Here is a 21406-nt window from a genome sequence, read left to right as displayed (position 1 = left end):
TTCTCACCTGTGGTTTAGTTATTGTTGTATTATTTTCCATCTGAGAGCAGCATCGGACATCAAAAGCATCTTTTAAAAAATCAATAATTTTTTATCAGGCATACTGTTTCATCACTTTTTTTTTTGTTGAATATAGATGTTTGTTTTGGTTTATGAGCTCTTCAGTAATCTCATCACCTCTCTGCACTGTCAGCACAAACCCAGAGAGTCTCACAGAGACACAGGTGAGACACTCTGTCTGTCTCCAGATGCTCAGGCCTGTCTCTCTCTCCTCCTGTTGTCCTCTGTCTCCCACTCAGGAGCTCAGCAGCCATTTAATGACATGGTAATCTCATCACGCAGTTGCATGGACGTTTGTGTGTAGGTGTGTGCTTGTGTGTGTGTATGTGTGTGTGTGTTCTTTGATCTGTCTGTCATATGGTCGTACAGCTGTGTACTGACATGATTACAAAGGCCTGGCCAGATGTGCTGGCCAGCTGTCTACGACTCAGACTCTGTGTGTTTTTGTTTGTGTGTGTGTGTGTGTGTGTGTGTGTGTGTGTGTGTGTGTGTGTGAGGGGATAAGAGGCAGCATGTCATCCTAATGACAAGGGCAGGTTCAGAAACAGCACCTTGTTGTGTCCGCTTTGTAATCGTTTTGCAGAAGTTTGTGTAAAAAACAAACAAGAAAAAAACTCTGTGTATCTGCTTGTTGAGTGAATCTCTCGATGTAAGTAACGTTACAACTGGCTCATAAGATCGGCTTCATTCAGCAGTTCCAGTTTCACTGATACTTGAGCCCACCAGGGAGATGTTTTGCGTATGTGTGTTTGCGATAGAGACAGAGAACGTGATTGCAGCCCATATATGGTCATGTAGTTTGGTTGGAGCAAGTGCGTTTGCTACAGAATGAATCAGAGTGCTGTTACATCAGAGGTACGGGCAGGCGGGATGGATCAGTAGCTCTCTGATTGGAACACACACTTCCGTTTGAGAGAGAGAGAGGAATGACGGAAACACACACACATACACACACACAAAAACACACACACTCGGTTGCCCTACTTTTCAGCAACATGGAGATGTAAGGACTGTTATGCAGCAGCAGTCAGTGCGGGTAGTGCAGGGACATGGTGTGAATGAATGGGGATGGATGGACTGAAGAGGGAGGGAGGCCACTCCCATGCACTACTACTCTTACTCGCATTAAAACTTAACATTGTTTTAATAAAACTACAGTATAACTGTGCACAATGTCCTACACACAAATCAAACATTGTATTATTTTAGTTTTGGGATATTCGTAGACCCACAACACAGACTTCCCAATGACTTTATCACCAATGCAGGCTATGCATAAGACATATGGAGCAATGGAAACGTTATAAATCGCTGAATGCTTTACAGAGGGAAGACACTGACGCAGCTAAGGTCATTCTTTCCTGAAATACTGTTTTAAAAAAAACACTGATCTACTTGGGAATAGGACTGTGAGCAATATTCTGTTATTAAAACAAATATTGAAACCAGACTGACTGAAATCGCAATTACAGTACAGTGTTTTTTGCATATCTTGCAGTCTTACTAAAATGATAGATTCATAAAACAATATAACCTCTTGTCTCATCTCAGTCTAGTTTCAATATTTTCACATTTACACAGAGAATATGCTCACAGTCATATTGACGAGACAAGACTAGGTTATATTGTTTTATAAAAAATGATCAATCATGTTAGTGGGGCTGCAAGATATGCAAAAAAACTAAACAAAAACAAAATTGTAATTGCAATTTCAGTTGGAGTGGTTATTTCTACTTTTCACTTACAGTTAAAAACAATATCACATTGATGATGTGAGTTTGGTTCAGTCCTAAACAAACAAGTTTAGCATATGATAGGCTAATATAAGTTGTCCAGGGTGTGCACAATAATATTATGATAAATTTAGCTCCTATTATTTGGATATTGCACATTTTGATTAGCCTATATTGTGATTAATTGTGCAGCACTGGTTCAAAGTTTGAATGTATTAGTGGTTGTCACTGGGCTCCCTCAAAGAGCATCACACTTTTCTCTACAACGAGTCATAACAGGCCTATAAATGTATAAAACGTGTTGCTCTCTCTCTCCCTCTCTCCAGGAACATTTCAGGGTCAGTGGGTTGGCGGGATGCGACATGGCTCCGGAGTCCGTCAGAGTGTCCCATACGGCATGGCGGCCGTCATCCGCTCCCCGCTCCGCACCTCCATAAACTCTCTCCGCTCCGGTTCGGAGCACAGCAACGGTACGGCTCTGCTGGACCGGACCGGGGCGGTGGTTCCCGGTCCTCCCCCGGTCCCCGGCACTCTGACCACCAGCGTGTCCATGTGCAGCACGGGCAGCAGCGGCAGCAGCCCCGCGGTGTCTCGGGGGGGCTTCGTGCTGATGGCGCACAGCGAGGCCGAGCTGCTGAAGGGCAAGAGGAAAGGCGGGCTGTTCAGGAGGTCCATCCTGTCCGGGCTCAAGCTCAGGAAGTCCGAGTCCAGGAGCTCTCTGGCCTCACAGAGATCTAAACAGAGCTCGTTCAGGAGCGAGGCTGGGATGAGTACTGTGTCCTCAGCTGCGTCCGATATCAACTCTACTATCAGGTAATAACAGGAGGGGATGAGCAGACTCTGCTTCCGCTCAGACAGTCTATAATTAGTTATCGAGACTCACTAGGATACAATGAATTAAAATTGGATAATAAAAATACATTTTGACCTTTGGTTTGGATTCCAACCCAATATCTGGTATAATCATGTCCATGGATAATCCCAACAGGCATAGGCTACTCACAGTGTCAATGCATTATGTAGGCTACAGCACAGCGTAATAAGTCTTTCTTTGTAGCCTACAGAAAACTGGAGTTTGTGGTGTCACAAATCCTCACTTAATGTTTACCCCCGAGCCTTAAAACTGCACTTGACCACTTTTGACGCTGGCTTCAATAGCAAGTCAACCCCTTATAGCTTCCCCTGCTAAAATGTCCAACTTTGCAGCAGATAAAAACACCCCTAAACCAAAAACTCTCCGATTGAGCATCAACTAGGTTTCTGTGGAATAATCTTAAATGACGTCCTTGCCTGCAAAGTGGGTTGTTTTTTTGGGGGGGATTTTTACCATTGTGGAGAGAGACAGGACGATTGGGAAACGCTCCAGTGATCACTACGTTGGGCATTGCCAACATGGGATGTGCTCTTAACCACTCCAACACCGAGTGCGTTCTTGTTGTAAAAACAGTATACTGTATGTGAAACAATGTTTTTACATATCACGTGAAAACTACAGTTTCTCTGGGGTTAAAAAGCTTAAACCACTGACACTGTCTTGTTCTATCCTGAGGCCTGGATAATTTCATGAGATTTAAACAAAACAAAAAACAACTTAACCCCATTTAATACCCCATAATGTACTGGCTGACTTTGCGGTCTTTCGACTGTCCCTCTGTGAGTGAGTGAAGCCTAAAAAACAAAAAAAGTTACATAATAGGCGACTTTGGAAAGAAGTGTGTCAACAGTGTCATGAGATCATGAAATAAAAGAAAGTAGGGAAAAGAAAGGTGGAGTGAGAGGACGAGGGAGGGTGGTGTACTACGAATGGGAACTGTCCTTCATCTGGAGGACATAGATTTAAGGCACACCGAGCACCTGACCTACTTAAGTGCCTTTAAAATGGATTGTCATGCAGTGTAAAGTGGCTTATGGGTCAAAAAGTCAATTTGCTGGTCAGCTGCTCCGGTGTCTGGTAAAAAAAAAAGTTACTGATTGTGCGTAGTGTAACTCGACGATAAGCCTGTTATCTATGTCCTCCTGCTCTGCTGTTATACATATTCACATTACGTATCTCACCAATCATACTGGGCTCACCAGATCGGAGCCAACCAGAGAGTGGGACGTCCTGGTGTACGCTGTAACTTGTTTGGTTAACCAGAGTTTATTTCAGTCGGATGTGATCAATCAATCGTGTAGGACTTCCAAATTCCAAGTATGGTGGCCTAAGCTCCGGCAGCTCTTAACCCTTGTCTTGGCTCAGTGGCTGACAGCAGCTTATCAGGTCTGATTAGTAATTAGCAACGTAGATAGTGAGATAGACTTCTAGGTTTTTTCCTTTCTGTTGTTGTAAACATGCAGAGAAAAGCGTCTGTACTATGAATCAAAGATGAAATACAACATTTATTAATTTGCATACAGTATACTGTCTAATCAGTTATTTAACAATATACAATTTACTTTTGTCATCTAATGGTGCATGTTATTATGAGCACCTTGTAACAATCTTATGCTTGGCTAGTGAAGACATACTAAAAGTAAGTCGTATCTTATTGAGTCACAAGGAGGAAAGATGAAAACAATTGAATCCTATTAAAGGAAGACATATTATTTCCTACTGGAGGAACTGCTCTGTGGCTTTCCATTAGGGAGTATTATACCAAGGATTGGTATTGTCTCCATATATAGGGACAAAAGCAGGGCTAATATGTACCAGGATAGGATCAGAGACCTCCCAGATTGAGACCGCCGCCTATTTAATTGGATTCAGACCATGGTCAGACCGGTTCATCAGGTGCACCCAGAGAAATCCTGGTCTGTGGCCTGATCCATAAAGTCTTTTTTTTTTAAACCATCCCTGCTTCTTGAGTCTATAACGCATTCACTGAGAGTGTGTGTATATCTTGACCCACCAGAACAGCATCCTCCTGGACTCCCTTTTTACATATTAAAGGGTTAGGGTTAGGGTTAGGACTGTGAGGAGTTTTAGAAAGCAAAGTGTTTACTTTAGCACCACATTTCCCATGAGCCTCCGCGCACTTGGTGAAATTCTTGGACCCGGCACAAGGCGGACGAAAGCGAAAACATTTGCCAAGAGTGTTTTCATTAATCAAGAACGAAAGTCGGAGGTTTGAAGACGATCAGATACCGTTGTAGTTTCGACCATAAACGATGCCAACTAGCGTTGCGGCGGCGTTATTCCCATTACCCGCCAGACAGCGTCCGGGAAACCGAAACTAGGAAATGCTGGGCGAGTTGACCACTAAATAATAATATCAAAATAACTATAAAGACAAAACGATTATCAAAAATGGACCCATTAACAAGTGGGTAACGTAGATTCGTCCACATTAATATGAGACTCTTTTATAACCATAAGCAAACTCCTCAGGGTTTCTTTAAGTACAAGACTTTGGTCCAACCTGTTTCAGTTCTTCTCAAACCTTCTTATACTATAAATATGTCGGACTGAATTCACCATTCAAACCACTATAACCTTTCATCTTTCCAGTCTCGGAGATGCAGATGCAGAGTTGGCCGTCGCTGACGATGATGTGGATGCCACGGCGACGGAGACCTACTGCGGAGAGTGGAAGAACGACAAACGGACAGGATTTGGCGTGAGTCGGCGGTCCGACGGATTGCAGTACGAGGGGGAATGGCTCAGCAACAAGCGACACGGGTATGGCTGCACTACGTTTCCCGATGGCACGAAAGAGGAAGGGAAGTACAAGCAGAACATCCTGGTCAGCGGGAAGAGGAAGAACCTGATCCCCCTGCGGGCCAGTAAAATCCGAGAGAAGGTGGACCGGGCTGTGGAGGGAGCGCAGAAGGCCGCCAAGACCGCCCAGGAGAAGTCCGGGATTGCTCTGTCAAGGTAGTGGCTCTATGGTGGTTTGTGGATGAGTCGGTGTGTCTGTCATTTCTTTTTTTTTTTAGTGTGTGTGCGTTGTGTGCTGCCAAGGGTACAGAAATCCAAAGTGAGGAGAGTGATGAGAAAGAGCTGATTGTCAGATTGTTTCTCCAGCTGGAACGCAACAGATGTTAAAAAGGAACAAGTATGCAGGATTTGCACATTAATTAAACAGCTTTGGAGTAATCGTGATGGGGAGAATGGGAGCTTTCTGCCTTCCACCTATAGCGTCTCTTGGCCAAAAACCAACCTTGCAAGATCAGGTGTCCCAGATTTCGTCTCATGAGAAACATGGACTGCTTTACGGCACGACGACACAAACTGGTAATCTGTAATCTCTTGTAATCGCTACCCACCTCGGTAGACGTAGCTCCATGGATTGTGTTCTCGCTGGCTTTGTTGAAAACAAATACACATGGCCAGTGGGGGAGGGAGGAGGGTTAGCAGTGAGTTTTTAAAGGGATACTTCCCTCCAAATCAATAATTCACCAATTTCATGCCAAGGAAGGGAACTGCTCATCCATACTGACCCAAGTGTCCTGAAGCCGCAACATGAAAAAGTTGATTAAATTCATTTGATTTCTGTTTTTATCCTTGTTGTAGTAGTAGCTCCCAGTGGCTCTATTGATGTTTGTGCACATGCGTGAGATTTGCTGTGAGATGTTCGTTCATTGTTGTAAACCACTGGATGTGTGATGTAAACACGGAAGAACGTCTTGCATCAAATCTCACTCGGGAGCTACTGCTACAACAAGGCTAAAAACAGAGATCAAATGAATTTGTTCTGAACAACCTTTTTTGTTTTGTTTTTGTTGAACCCAATAATGGCTTCTATCCGACGCATTTGTACAGTACGGCGTAGTCCGTAACTGTGGTTATACCGACCGTGGAAGTCCCTCCTATTTGGCTACGTAGCCGAGATGGCGATCATTGAGGGTGAGAGGTGTCCAGTGCACCGTCTGGGTACCTACAATGCTACTGCGTTTTGCCATTCTTGTCAGTGTGAACGCACTTACACACTCAAAGTAGTTAGTGTAGGTACAGAAGTGTGCGAATCAGTTTGTGAAATTTAAACCCTTTTGCCGGATTCTTCCAAAACTTTGGTAAACTCCAACTACCAACCCAACTATTTTCTTGCCATGTTCTTTGAGGATGTGTTGAAAAAAGAGACTCACAGGACTTCCACCAATAAAACTGTAGCAGAGTTAGGGTCATATAATCTGATTCATTCCTCTGTCATTTACTATCCCTCTCTTTTTGTTATTATGTATTGTATCGGTGTCCACACGCAGCTGATGCCCTGCGTTTGTAGCAATCACTGGGGAAGATGACCCTGCCTGTAAACACTTGTGGATGGCTTCGGTTCCTCTATTTAATTGAGATCAATGACAGATTAAGAACAGGATTAAGGTTAAGGTGAAAGAAGGGTTAAGGGGTGATGGTACGACTGAAACAGCGAGTGAAGCGAGACCGTCTGGAGCTGTTAAGACTTTGATGAAGGTGCTCTGCTGAATGGAAATGAGAGCCTGCTCTCATTATAACTCTGCTCATTCAACTAAAACAATGAGCACAGTTGGGGTTATGATGTTAATGGGCATGGCCTGACCTTCTTTATAGTGGCAAGAAACTTTTGGACAGGAATAAAAAAGCAACAATTTTTGTTTTTCAGCTCAGAAACTCAAAGCAGAAATTAATTAGTCGTCCTGGGACCAGTAGTCATGGATACACATTGATAGTCCTGTCATGTGGGGACCCATCAGAAGTAGGCCTATGACCCATTTTGGTCCCAGTCCTTGTTGTTTCAAGGAACAAGGTTATAGGAGCCATAGATGCAGTAGTTCTGTCGCAGCAGTTGTCGTTTTTAAAATGTTTATTTTTTAAATGCTACAAGTACCAAGGTGAACAGTTTGGATAACCTTAAACTACTCAGATCAATCCAGAGAATAAAAATTTGTGTACTGCATGAGATGATTTACCTACCTACCTATACTGGCTGTATTGTCCTTTAACACCCTTAAAGGAGGAGAAGAGTGTGTTGTATGTTCTTTAACACTGAGTATTGAAAAGGTTTATGTTTAGGATCAGGGTTAGGTTTAAGTTTACATGAAGCTGCAGTTCACAAGTAGTGTTAACAATGAATCGTTTGATGTTATGGTATAGTAAAAACCAATTTTCACTTTCTGGGTGAAAGTTCAGGGGACCAGTATCATGCACAAATCTGTCTGTATGTAGATGTTACCACATGGCTGGTCTAAGACTGGCTTTCTTTGTTTTTTAACCTGCCGCTTTATCATGTAATTATCTTAACTCAGCATAAATAACTTGTCTATATGTGCAAGTTCAACAAAACCAAATCTGCATGAAACCTGCATTTAACTTTATTTCATAACACTCAGTAATGGGAAGAGAGAGAAAAAAAATAAGCAGACTGTATAATTTCAGTGTTATCCAGACAGTCAGTCAGTTTTGCCTCTATTGGAGCAACAACTGAAGTAAATGGCTGCAGAGTGAAAACAGCCTCAGACAGTGTTGTAGTGCAACTGAGTCAATGATGTGGTTGAAAAGAGGTTAGGTTCTTATTATCTGATTAACAGTTGACCTTGGAATAGAGCGGTGATGTTGCACGCTGACGTTATGGTCAATAACTGTGACTTATGTTCAGTATATGTATGTTTACTCTGCATGTATTGAGTGTGTGTGTGCATGTCTGTGCGTGCATGAAATCAGGAGTAGATCACCTGTTTCGAGGCTTAGATGGTCGAGGTCGGAGATGGAGATGGAGAACTGACAAAGAAATGGTGTTAGGCAGGAAAGAAAAACGAAAGTGAGATAAAGAGAAAGAGAGTGAGACAGAGACAGAGAGAGAGAGATTTCCGCATTATGCCAACAATGCTGGCATGCAGCCTGAGAGAGCAGGGAGGCTGAACTAGAGGGACACACACACACACACGCACACGCTCACACACGAACCTGCTCCTCCTTATATGCTTATAAGCTTACTTGCGCACTGAATGCAGCTGCTGCTGGACATGCCTGTGTTTGTGTAGTGTGCATGCAAGAGGACACATGAGCTGAATCAGTGAAGATCCAATCCTATTAGTCCTGATGACAGTCTTCTGTTGAACGCAGCACGACCACAGAGCGCTACAGCTGCTCAGCCTAACTCATCTCACACTGTTGATAAGTCACGCACAAGAAGAAAAAGGCAGAGATAGAAACAGGAAGAGATGAACAGGGATGGCAAAGAGCGCATCAGTCATCAGTTGTCAGGTGGTGATAAGGTTTCTTTCCTCTTGTGTAATTTAAAATTAAGTTGTGGTTAAATAATTATCAGATCTTAATTCACTATTTTGATGCTATTCACCATAACTTGCTATTTTTAGGTTATACTTAGTTGGCTTGAAGTAGGAAGATTAGGGTCATTTCTGTTCCTCTGAATACGAAAGTTTATTATTGCTCGTATTTTAAATGGTTTTGTAGCCTTGATTTTTGAGTAGATTTAAGATCATCTACTGCCAACCTAATATGAATAAAGAGGTCTATTGGACTCTTCATTGCCCTTTTTTGAAGTAGGAATAAGAAACATGAATTTGAGCTCAGCTAGAGTACCAAAACATGCCATAAATGAACCATTTCCAAAGAAAAAGCAAAAATGAGTGGTTCAGAAAGTTGGCTGGTGTGGCAGGTGGGCAACAGCAGGTATGTGTAATAATAACTGTAATTAGGTCACTGGTTATTTCACCTCTTAAAGTGGAATTTCTCCACTTGGCTTTTTATCCGTCATCACTGTGATTCATTGTTCATGGACGTGTTAGCTCAGCAGTAACTCTGGAAATGAGTGGAAACCCGCCAGCTACATGTTGTTTCTGGTGCATTCGGATACAGAAAAGGAGACAAATGTAACACATGAGCTCCAACAGCTGAACCTGTAACATCACACTTGACTAGTAGTGAACTATGCCTTTACTTTCCTAACACTGACTCAGCAATATATGTTATTCTGATAGAGGCTAGATGAAGCTACAGCTGCGTTAATGCTTGTCTAAGCTAATCTCATGTGGGAGCTCTTTATGGGTGTGCAGGGATGATATTACTACTGAATGTGTCTTATGATAAGACAAACAATAACCAAATTGACTGACACTTTATTAGAAGTCAAATATTGAATCGTGGCATTAACCACACAGCAGTTTTGTAGTTACAACGATGACATGTACTCTGGGGCCTCTGTCAGATTTTTAATTAAAATATAATTCTGTGTGTGAGAGAAATTATTCACACACGAGTTGTCATTGAACCCATAAGTGGATCTGTCAGGGTTAAGCCATGAAAAACACAAATGAAGACACTCTGGTAGGTGTAAAAGGAAATCTGTGTTGAGGAGAATCATGCTCAGATATTTGGAGGGCAGCAGCTCATGCACAAGGGGGGCCTTGAATTATTTTTGGGGAGGGACAGAGTGTCCTTGTTTAAAGTAGGGTGCCACTTTATGCATGCTTAAAGCAGATAAAAACCCAGATCTCAACACAAAAAGTACTAAATGAACTTAGACGGTGAGTTCAGGCGGAGTAGCAGAAAGGAAAAACAAGACCTTGTCCGAACCTGGTGCACTGTATATGCAATATTGATGACATAGTTTAAAAAAGGTTGTAAACAGCTTCTTTCAGTGGAGAGTAGCTACAGTAAAGCACAGTAAATTTGCATTCTAACCAATTTGGAGCCAGTTTCATCTGTTTACTTAGCGCCTCTGTGCTCACATGTTGTATTTTCAAAAATGTTCCCAATCAAGTTGTTCTCATTTACAGTATTTTCATTTTTTCATATTTTATTTCTTGCAAAGGTCCTACAACATTAAAAAAAAGCTGCTTGTTGACTTGAACCACAATCTTTTCCTAAACCTAACCAAGTGGCAGTCCAAAAGTCTACCGGCCTCTGGGATAAAAAACCAAATTCTCATTTACTTTAAACAGGTGATCTAAAACACATGATGACTCTAAGCTCTCAGCTTAGTATCGACAGAGAGGGCATGATGTGTAGTGTGTCAGTGATTAAGCTGTGCGAGGGATCTTTGTGTTTTGCCATTCATCTCAGAGCTGAGCTAAACAACACCTTGAAATTAGCTCTTGAAATGAGAAAATAAATGAAAAAGTTTAAATAATTATTAACTCTGATCTGCTTCAACAGATTTCAGTTCAGATGTTCTTTGCTTCATCTGCTACACTCCTCTCTCTATTTGTACGTTTAGAAGAAGTCAAAGCTCGAAATTTGTACGAGATCTAAAAGTCATAGCACGTTTCTCGACGTGGTATCAGCTTTTTGAAGGTGCTGCTCAGTGCTCACCTCACCGTCAGCAGGAGCAGGAGGCAACATGTCGATTTTACTGATGCGACCAGAAGCAAAGTGTTGGCGACGCTCTGAATATTTGCCGATTAAGGCCAGTCCAGCAGACAGGTGTTGCACTGCACTATACGTTGTGTGTTTTTTTTTGTTTTATTGAATAACCAGAAATCCAACTTCACACTATACAGCCCTAACCTAACTGTACATACAGTTAAAGCCTGGCCTGTAAAACACACAGAGATGTCTAACCCAGATTCAGACAGCAGCATGGCCCAGGACAGGACAGCCTCCCTCCCTCCCTCCCTCCCTCCCTCCCTCCCTCGTTCTTTCCCTCCCTGCGTGTCCCAGAACTGAACAACAGGGTATTTCCTTGTGGAACACCAGGAGAAGCCCTGAGAGGTGAAACACAGTCACAGGATAATTGCTGCAGATATTCTTTCTTGGAGCTGAACGAAAGCCCCTGTGGCAAAGTGGTTCAAGGATGATGCGGCTCTTTCACTAACTTCCTAAAGTGTGTTTCTAAAGACATTTCTGGATAGACATCCGGCTTCTTCTTCAGCATGGTGGTGCTAGTGATACTTGATAGGTCAAACGTCAACGCCATAGGGCCGTGTCACTGTGTCAGCTGTCTGTCTTCCTGGTGTGACAGTGAATCATGGATTTATACATTTGTGTACGACGTGTGTGTATGTGTGTGTGTGTGTGTGTGTGTGTGTGTGTGTGTGACAACATGTATGATGTGAGCTGATCTCTGTACCTGTGATAAGGTAGCTACTAGTTACCAGCCAAACACGACTCGCTGCGCTCCGTGGATCGAGCCGTTCACTGCAATCCTGTGACCTCGTTTCATCAGCAAGCCTAGAGCCCAACACACGCAAGCTGCGCACACACAAGCTCACACACACACACACACACACACACACACACTATTAGCCATGATGCGGACCGGAAAGCTCTGTTAGATATTCAGGTATGAATCATCATCATCAGCTGGTTCAGAGTGACATGATGGAAGAGCTTAGTGCCTGAGTCCTGGATTAGACTTTCCCTCCCCGTCTCTCTGCTCATCCTCATCGTAGCCTACGTGGTTTTCTTCCTCTATCTCTTTCATCTTGCATTTTGTTTTGGTTGAAAGGTGCCACATCATGTAGCATTTTTTTTTTTAAATTTTTATCACCAACATAACTCTTGTCAAAGCGGCTGTGATACTTCAGTGTAATTGACCTTTTGCTAAATCAAACCAAACAAACAGTAATTATCCCATCACAGCTCAGCTAATGTAGCTACCCAGGCGCAGCCAGGTCTCTCAGACTTTGGATTTCTTCACATGTTGATGCCGTGTAGCAAAAATCACACGTTTTCAATCAAAACATAAAATCATATACCAACTATTAGCAAGTTTGGCAGGTACTACATACAGTAACAAGTGTCACCTTTGCTGTTATGTTTTTCCAATAGTATCAATTAAGCACAATATCATGTAGCCTACAGCCCTTTACTTGTGTTCATGTTTAGAAACATTAAACAGTTTTCAGCCAACTGAAGATGTTAGAACCAGCTACATTGTGCTTAATCACAAGTGATATATTTACATTTCAGCAGCCAGAATCTACTATGAACTAGAAATGACAAAAAAGTGCTTTTGTTTACTTCTCTGTGAAACAGAGGATGTAACAAATTACTACTTTATTGCTACTATTACTATTTACTTTATTTCATGACGAAATACCTGCTAAGCTTAATACACTCAACGGCCTCTGCTTTATTTTGTGTCGAGCATCGTCGCCAGCAGATCAACCTAAAATGGTGAACTCGTGAAATATTGTACAGTATGCTAAATAAAATCATGCTAGCACTGTCACGATGAGTAGGCTACGTTAGTATGCTCATGTCAAGTCAAGTCAAGTCACTTTATTAAATGTCCCTTGGAGGGCAATTTGGTTGCAACAGACACACACACATTCGTGTGCCAATAAATTAACTATTTCACCACTGTTGATAATAGGCTGTTTGATAATAGCCTATTTTATGGAAAGATTGTTAGATTTCTTTGCCGTAAATAGTTCCTTGTTTTGTTTGTTTTACAATTTTTCCTGTTTTGACTTCCTTTCTTTTTTGTATTTGTCAATGCACCTTGAACTTACTACTAATAATAATCATCATACTAATAGGCCACTAAAAATGTATAGGCCTACGGTAATAACAATGAATGCACAATCACTTATAAAACTTTTCAAATGTACAATCAGTTTAATGTTACAATGTGTTTGGAATTGATAACGTGGGGGCGAACAGAGTTTTATAGATTATTTCGTATAATGACGATATGGTCATCATACAGTAGCAATGTCATAGCCTACACATTGAAAGTAGATATGTTGATAACCAATTATCCTCCAGGCCCTCATGAGACCACACCAGCAACAACAGGTAGCTTTGTCTTCGTATCATCTGGCGCCTTCCTCTCATAAAGGAGACCTGGCTGCCTGTCCTCCCTCCGCTCCTTTAGCTTTAATGTAGAGGTTGTCAGTCTTTGAGGCGCCGCTATAATTATGCTGGCTCACAATTAATCTGGTAATGATTCATTAATGTTGAATATGTAACACCTTTTAACTCCATCTTCTTCTTTCTTCCTTTGCAGTCTCTCCCTGTGCCTTTCTCCATTATATGCTCACCCTCCTCTCTCCTTCGTCATACACCACCTCCCTCCTCGTCACCTCCCTCCCTCCCTCCATCCCTCTTTCTTTTTCTCGCTTCTTGCCCTCCATCCATCTGCAACTCTTTCTCTCTTTTTTTTTCTCTTCTCCTTCTTCTGGACAGGATGTTGTGTTGTATAATCAAGCCTCCTTTGAACAGGCAGTTCTTTTCTCTCCAGGCAGTTGATTCATCCAGAAACAGGTTGTTCCTGGGGAAGACAGGAGTGGGCTCGGAAGTTGTGGAGGGAAGAGAGAGAGAGAGAGAGAGAGAGAGAGAGAGAGAGAGAGAGAGAGAGAGGGAGCGAGAATGAGGGAAAGAGATTAAAGGAGTCTTTTGTGTTGTGTTGAGCACCAAGGTGAGAGCAGGTTGTGCCAGTGTGCAGCAGTGTGTTTGCATGGGAAGTTTTTGTTTTTTTGTCTAAAACCTCGTTAAAGGGATAGTTCAACATTTTGGCAAATTGGCCCATTGCCATAATCCCTATAGTCATAGCAGTAGGTTCGTTAGCTTTAATTGTTGGTGCAAGCTGTTTTTAGAACGGCGGAGCAGAGCCGCGAGCTGCTCAGAGCTACGCTACGGAGGCTAATGGGATTTCTTGGTTTCCCTCATCAAACTCATCAAATACACAATCCAACAACTCCAAAACGCTCTGGTGGACAAGTTGTGACCTGCACATTCACCACGCTATGAGACAATAACGGAACGTTACGAGACGGAGTTGTTTTCGAGGTAAATTCATGCAAAACCGCTGATGCGCGTTGCGTTCAGGGACAGTTTTTCAGCAAGCAGTCTCTGTATTTACCTCGAATATGGCTCCGTTTCGTAACGTTCCATTATTATCTCATAGCGTGGTGATGAGGGAAACCAAGAAATCCCATGAGCCTCCGTAGTGTAGCTCTGAACAGCCTGCCACTCCTCTCCGCCGTTCTAAAAATAGCTTGCACCGACAATTAAAGGTAACGAACCTACTGCTATGACTATAGCGATTATGGCAATGGGCCAATTTGCCAAAATGTTGAACTATCCCTTTAAATGTCACAGTTCAACATGTGATTGTGTCTTGAGAAAGAGTGAAGTTGTTCTTCTTCTCCTTCCTCACACCTCCGCTCCACAGCCATACACACACACACACAAACACAAACAAACACACACAAACACACACACACACACACACAGTGGTGTTGAGTTTACTGTGAGCCTGGCATAGCAGTGTTGGCAGAGAGTGCAGAGAGGGGTAAAGAGAAACAGAGAGGCAGAGAGGCAAAAAAAAATCAATAGCCATCGACATGCAACACTGCATCAAGACTGTTACTGTCCAGCGAGAGGGAGGGAGGGATGGAGGGATGGAGGGAGGGAGGGAGGGAGGGAGGGAGGGAGAGGCTTCGGCTCGAGAGCCACTTCGGAGAGACAGACAGACAGACAGGTGAATAGAAAGAGAGAGAGCGAGGGAGGTGAGGGTGAGGGAGAAGGTTGTAATTGAGAGAAAACATCTACTTGATATAGCCAGAGAGAAAGAAACGAGAGGGTGGGATGAGAGGCAGATGAAAAGGGGGGATTATGACGGAGAAGAAAGGAGCAATTAGGGAGAGGGAGAAAAGAAAATGGGCAGAAATAAAAGAAAGAATAAGAGAGATATGAATAGATGAATGTAGAGGAGGAGTTAGAAAGATGAGGGAGATGTGAAAAGCACCTTCAGGCACAGACACAGCGAGATAAATTATTTTTTGATGGTAAATTCATTTTCTAGCAAAAGATGACAGTAAACAGATGAATACATACTGTCTCATCACACGGTGCTGCTGGAGTAATTGTCCTCCCTCCTGCTACTGTGTGAGGCATCGTGTAATAGGTAGATGTCCACATGCTGTGTGTGTGTGTGTGTGTTTCTAACCCTGACTCAGGTGTCTTTCATAATGAGATCAGTCAGGCATAACAAGACACACTAGAACAGATAACTCAAATATAAATGAAGCTGCTTATTCTTTCAATAAAAACACCTGGAAATAAATGCTTCATATGAGCAGCAGCAGCGGCGACGTGATTGTTGTAGACGGATTATTTAAGTTGTGTAATCACCAGGGGAAAACGAGAAAATGACAGTGGCGAGTAATAATGCACAGCAAAGATACAACCTTTAAAAAGATACAACCTAATTTAATGCAAAGTTTTCCACTAAAATCACATCTGTCCTTGACTTCTCAAAGAGGGAACCACATAGGGGTTGTTGAGTGAGTTCCTGGGGTCCCCAGAAAAAAGAGAATAATTTATTGTAACTATAAGTAACACAATAACATTATAGAATATATGACTTGTTAGAGAGACTGTGGGTCTTTTTTTTAATTTTTATAATGCATTGATGTCATAATGTTAGAGAGAAACAGTATTTTAATACATTTTGAACCCAATAAAGTTGTTATGTGCATGTTTTCCCATGTCTTTTGTCACCCACTTAACAAGCCTGAAAGAGTAACTTTCCAATCTAATTAAGCTCAAAATGCTGATTTCATAATTATGATTTTGTCTGTAAAAAAAAAAAAAAAAAAATCTAGATAACGCTGTGCCTGTGACTCTGGCTACATTTACCCAGGGGGATACTTGAGGGATAATAGTCACTCTTGTATGGAAAGTAGCTAAGGTTTGTTCAGAAATTGTTGCTTGTTGTCACTAAATCAGCTGCTGAAGGAGAGTTAGTAAATCTAGCAACAAATGTGCTGCAGCTTATACACAGGTAGCTGACCTTTAACTTTTTTTCCCTCCAACCATCAAAAATCAATGCATTCACACTGGAAGGTATACAGTACTGTCACCCTTTGAGTAGCAAACACAATAAGGAGGTGAACTGTTTGTCACTGTTATTGTCCTGAATGTCAACTTCTCTTTTTTTTTCTTTCTTTCTCCTACAGTTTATTAGACGATTATTTTCTATTCTGTTTCTTATCTCTCTCCAATCTGTTTGTACTTTGTTCTTCAAACAAATTAGTTTTGGACTCTCCAGCCTGTGTGTTTTGTTTGTACTCTCTCGCTTTCGGAGATTAAAAGTTTGCTTCATTTATTGTATACTGTCCAACTTTGTCCCCTGTCGTCTGTGTGTGTCAGGACGGCCCATGCGCAGGGTAAAGCGGAGGCAGCGGTGGGAGCGGCCCAGAAAGCCCAGGAGGAGAGTCGTATGGCCCGGGTCACCGCCAAGCAGTTCTCCCCGTCCTTCCAGCACCCGGGAAACGGTGAGACCGACCGACCGAGTACAACATGTGCATCCATATGCAGCAACATCCCTTCAAGGGATAGTTCAACATTTTGGCAAATTGGCCCATTGCCATAATCCCTATAGTCTTAGGAGTAGGTTCGTTACATTTAATTGTTGGTGCAAGCTATTTTTAGAACGGCAGAGCAGAGCCGCGAGCTGCTCAGAGCTACGCTACGGAGGCTCATGGGATGCAGAGACTGCTTGCTGAAAAATTGCCCTCGACGGGAACGCACATCAGCAGTTTTGCATGAATTTACCTCTTACCTACCGTAAGATTCTGTTATTATCTCATAGTGTGGTGAATGTGCAGGTCACAACTTGTCCACCAGAGCGTTTTGGAGTTGTTGGATTGTGTATTTGATGAGTTTGATGAGGGAAACCAAGAAATCCCATGAGCCTCCGTTGCGTAGCTCTGAGCAGCTCGCGGCTCTGCTCCGTCGTTCTAAAAATAGCTTGCACCGACAATTACAGTTAACGAACCTACTGCTATGACTATAGGGATTATGGCAATGGCCAATTTGCCAAAATATTGAACTATCCCTTTAATGTAGCAGTGCAGCCAAGCAGACACATCCAACAAACAACACATGCGTGTACACGTGTGTGAACAAACAAAACACATATACCTGGTTGTGTGTGTGTATGTGTGGGTTGGTGATAAAGGTCAGTGCCAACCACCCTCTAGCTTTGAGTTTCTGTCTTTGTCACTCACACTTGTACAGCGCTGCAGGTAGCCAACCCACATGAACATCCTGACACACACACACACACACACACACACACACACACACACACACACACACACACACACACACACACACACACACACACACACACACACACACACACACACACACACACACACACACACACACACACACACACACACTGACTTCATGACATGTACTGTACACTCCCACACACACATACCTGAGATGACAGTGATTGTTCTTTTGCCTTCTCCTCCGCTCTCAGCAGCTGTCTGTTTGTCCGTGTTATTGTGACGACATCTATGTCAACAAGCATCAGCGCTGACATTTTGCAACGTTTTTGTGTTGATATCCCGCGTATCATCATCCCATACCCTGGAGTTTCCTTCGCATCTGTTCCCAGATAAAAACAATGGACTGTGAGGGATCGTATTATTTTTAGGTTGTGAGAAGGTCCCAGAGAAAATATGATCAGAAATCTTGCTTTTGTTTTGTTTTCCCTTAAAATATATATATATATATTTTTTGTAACCCCTCTCTCAAACATCATATTTTAGGCTAATGATTAAGGCACAAACCACATAATTGCCTTGTCGACAACTCAGTTCCAGCTGTTCAGCTCTTGTTGCATATCAAAACAGTTTCTCCTGTCGAATGAGGACAAAATGCTCAACAAATGATCCTAAAATAAAACTAAAATCATTTGTAGGTGGTTCACGTCCAAACATAGCAGAGGACATGAAGGTGCCTGTTCTTTTCTCTCTCTCTCATTACATTTTTTTTTGGGGGGGCCATTTTCTAGTTTCAACACAAAACAGAACCTGTTTTTTTTTCATTTGCTAATAACTATTGATCATTTTCTATCTCACTTGGCTTTTATGTGTAAGCTAGAGTGTAAATAAAATCCATTTTCATCATTGTCAAGACATATTCATGACAGATATGGAAGTAAAATACTAGAATGAAATGCATTGATTGTAAATTGTAAATTTAATTTAACATGGACTTATCCACCTTTTTCTGAACGTCACAAACATGTGCCGGTTTTGCTCTTCCGGTGGAATTTACGTTTCCATGGTTTCGGTAGTCGCGGTAAATGCATGGATTTTTTTTCTGTAAAACCAGCTTTTAACAATGTTAAAAAAAAATGTTAAAAGCCAGCGTTTATAGATCCATGCATTTACCGCAACTATTAGACAACGACTGAAAACCATGGAAACTTAAACGTAAAATTCCACCGGAAATGCAAAACCGGCTTCCGGTTTTGACCATAGATGACGTTCGGAAACTTGTGGATAATATTAAAGGAGACATATTATACTCATTTCTGCTTCTTGACATGGTACCTTTATGTCTAAAATTAATGTTAGTAACGTGCTTTGGTCAGAAAAACCAAAAGATTGAGCACAGCTGGGTTCTCTACACACCAGTTTCACAGCCCTGCTCTAAACGGTCGGTTTAGAATCTTCGCTCTGGTAGCTGAGGTAACCATGGTAAGTTACCATGGGAGCGAAGGCTGGAATATTCAAATCACCCGGCTTGTGATGTAATAAACCGGGTGAAATTAAAACGGCTAGTTAAGAGACACATTTTCTGACTATGGCAGTTTACATAATGTTGACGTAGTTGTCAAAACTTACATTTAAGGGGTGAGGAGGCACTCCGGATACGCAAATACACATACTAAAACAATGAAAAAGTGAGTTTTGCATAATATGTCCCATTTAAAGGTCCCATATTATGAAAAACTGGTTTTCTCTGGTCTCTACATACATAAACTGATCCTCCCTGAGCCTACCAACTCCTAGAATGAGGAAAGCAAACGGGTCCTGCATCGACTCTGCAGCCCACCGACTGGTAAAACGGTGCTAAAACAGGCTGTTCAGACTCAGCTCCTGTGGTGATGTCACGACGGGAGTGAAGCCGGCCCCTCAGCGCGATAAAACACCTACCACGTCTATTTCTCCTGAGCTAAATTGATGAAATACCGACCAATTTTAAGTCATAAAGTGGTAATAATCTTTGCCGTGTACAGTAACCATGTTACTTAAAGGTGCAGGCACAGAAACAGCTTGTTCTCAGTAGAGCTCATTTGAGCGACTTTTAGACAGCCGACAGTCAGGACCACGGATCAGTTTGGGGCAATACATTTCGAATACAGTTTAGTTGGACGTCTGACAGCTGAGTGAAATTGAGTAAAGAGTATAAGTCCCATTTAAAATATGATATGACTGCAGCATCACCTCCTCTCTGTCCGTCTGTCTCCTGCAGGCATGGAGGTGCAGCGTCCCAAACGCCAGGTGTCCAGCGAGGTGGAGGGAGAGGGGTTGTCGAGTAGCGCCGGCACGGCCGATAGCCCCGATCTCTACGTGAAGAGCGGCGCATCTGACGACCCCTCCAACGACGCCGCGACCCCCGACCTCAGCCCCCCGTCCTCCTCGCCTCCCCACACCCCGCCTCCCCCCGCCCGGCCCACCCAGCGCAGCAAGAGCGCCCGCTTCCACCGGCAGACCGCCGTCGACCACGGAGACCGGAATAAGGAGGGAGGGGACAGGGGGGAGAAAGCTGGGGGAGGGAAGACGGAGATCCAGGTGTTGATGGAGGGAGGAGGCGAAGGCAGCGGGGGAGGAGGAGGAAAGGGGGAGTACCCGCGGGCCAACAGCTGGAGCGAGGACAAAAGGAGAGGGATGTTGTCAAAAAGCGGGAGCGCGGTCAGCGGCCGAGGGGCGAGTCGGACCAACGGACACAAACACAGCTCCTCCAATCACAAGTCGCGGGAGCACGGCTCGTCCAATCACAGACAGGCCCGCGCGGACAGGTGGACAGAGTCGTCGTCGTCGGCCTCCTGGACGTCGTCGGGGCACAGGGGCGTGCACGGCCGCGGGGGAGGGGGGCGGCTGCTGGAGCAGGACGAGGAGAAAATTAGCAACTACGAGATGGAGATGAAGCCTTTACAGCCCAGAGACTCCGCTACTACCCACAAGCCCCATGGGCACGGGGGCGAGGAGAGGCCGCAGGGGCACAGCTCGCACGCCCACGGAGAGGGGCGCTCGCACGCCGCGCCGCGACAGAGACACAAGAACCGAGAGGGGAGAGAGGGGGGGAAGGAGGGGAGTAAAGACTCGGTGCACAAGCTGGACAGACCGGGGGAGAAGATGGATCCGCGGCCGCTGCGCCGGGACCTCACCCTCTCCCCCCCTCTCAAGTCCTCACCCATCACGCCGGAGCAGCAGGACCACGGCCTCACGCTGAGCAAAGGCAACTCGGTAAGACGCACACACACACCGCACTGACGTAACTCTGAGAGGCAAGTTTCACCCTCCTGTTCCCTTCCTCCTTCCTTCCTTCCTTCCTTCCTTCCTTCCTTCCTTCCTTCCTTCCTTCCTTCCTTCCTTCCTTCCTTCCTTCCTTCCTTCCTTCCTTCCTTCCACAATCCCTTCCTTCCTTCCTTCCTTCCTTCCTTCCTTACTTCCTTCCTTCCTTCCTTCCTTCCTTCCTTCCTTCCACAATCCTTTTTCCCTTCCTTCTTTCCTTCCTCTTTTGATCAAATTGACCTGATTTGTTCCCTCCCTCCATCTTTCCTTCCTTTTTCCCTTCCTTATTTCCACAATCCCATTCCTTCCTTCCACAATCCCTTTTCCCGTCCTTCTTTCCCTCCCTTCCTTTCCTTCGTCCTTACTTCTTCTTTCCTTTTTCACCCAATTGACCCAGTCTGTTCCCTACCATCTATCTTTCC

At 43.6% G+C, this 21406-nt stretch overlaps 1 protein-coding gene across 1 annotated transcript in view; it reads left to right on the top strand.

The window, feature by feature from the left end:
• jph3b (junctophilin 3b) overlaps positions 1 to 21406 on the top strand; it is a gene marked incomplete at both ends in the record, with an annotated part of 44730 nt that overhangs the window by 10153 nt on the left and 13171 nt on the right. The window contains 4 exons of the mRNA XM_083974250.1: positions 2120 to 2606; positions 5281 to 5646; positions 16813 to 16937; positions 19942 to 20936. Of these exons, the coding sequence (XP_083830376.1) occupies positions 2120 to 2606; positions 5281 to 5646; positions 16813 to 16937; positions 19942 to 20936 (1973 nt within the window). The remainder of the gene's footprint in view (positions 1 to 2119; positions 2607 to 5280; positions 5647 to 16812; positions 16938 to 19941; positions 20937 to 21406) is intronic.

The sequence above is a fragment of the Trachurus trachurus genome, assembly GCF_905171665.1.
Source record: "Trachurus trachurus genome assembly, chromosome: 6".
Taxonomy (NCBI): domain Eukaryota; kingdom Metazoa; phylum Chordata; class Actinopteri; order Carangiformes; family Carangidae; genus Trachurus; species Trachurus trachurus.
The sequence above is the reverse complement of the archived record's forward strand: the minus strand, read 5'-3'. Positions and strand labels throughout refer to the sequence as shown.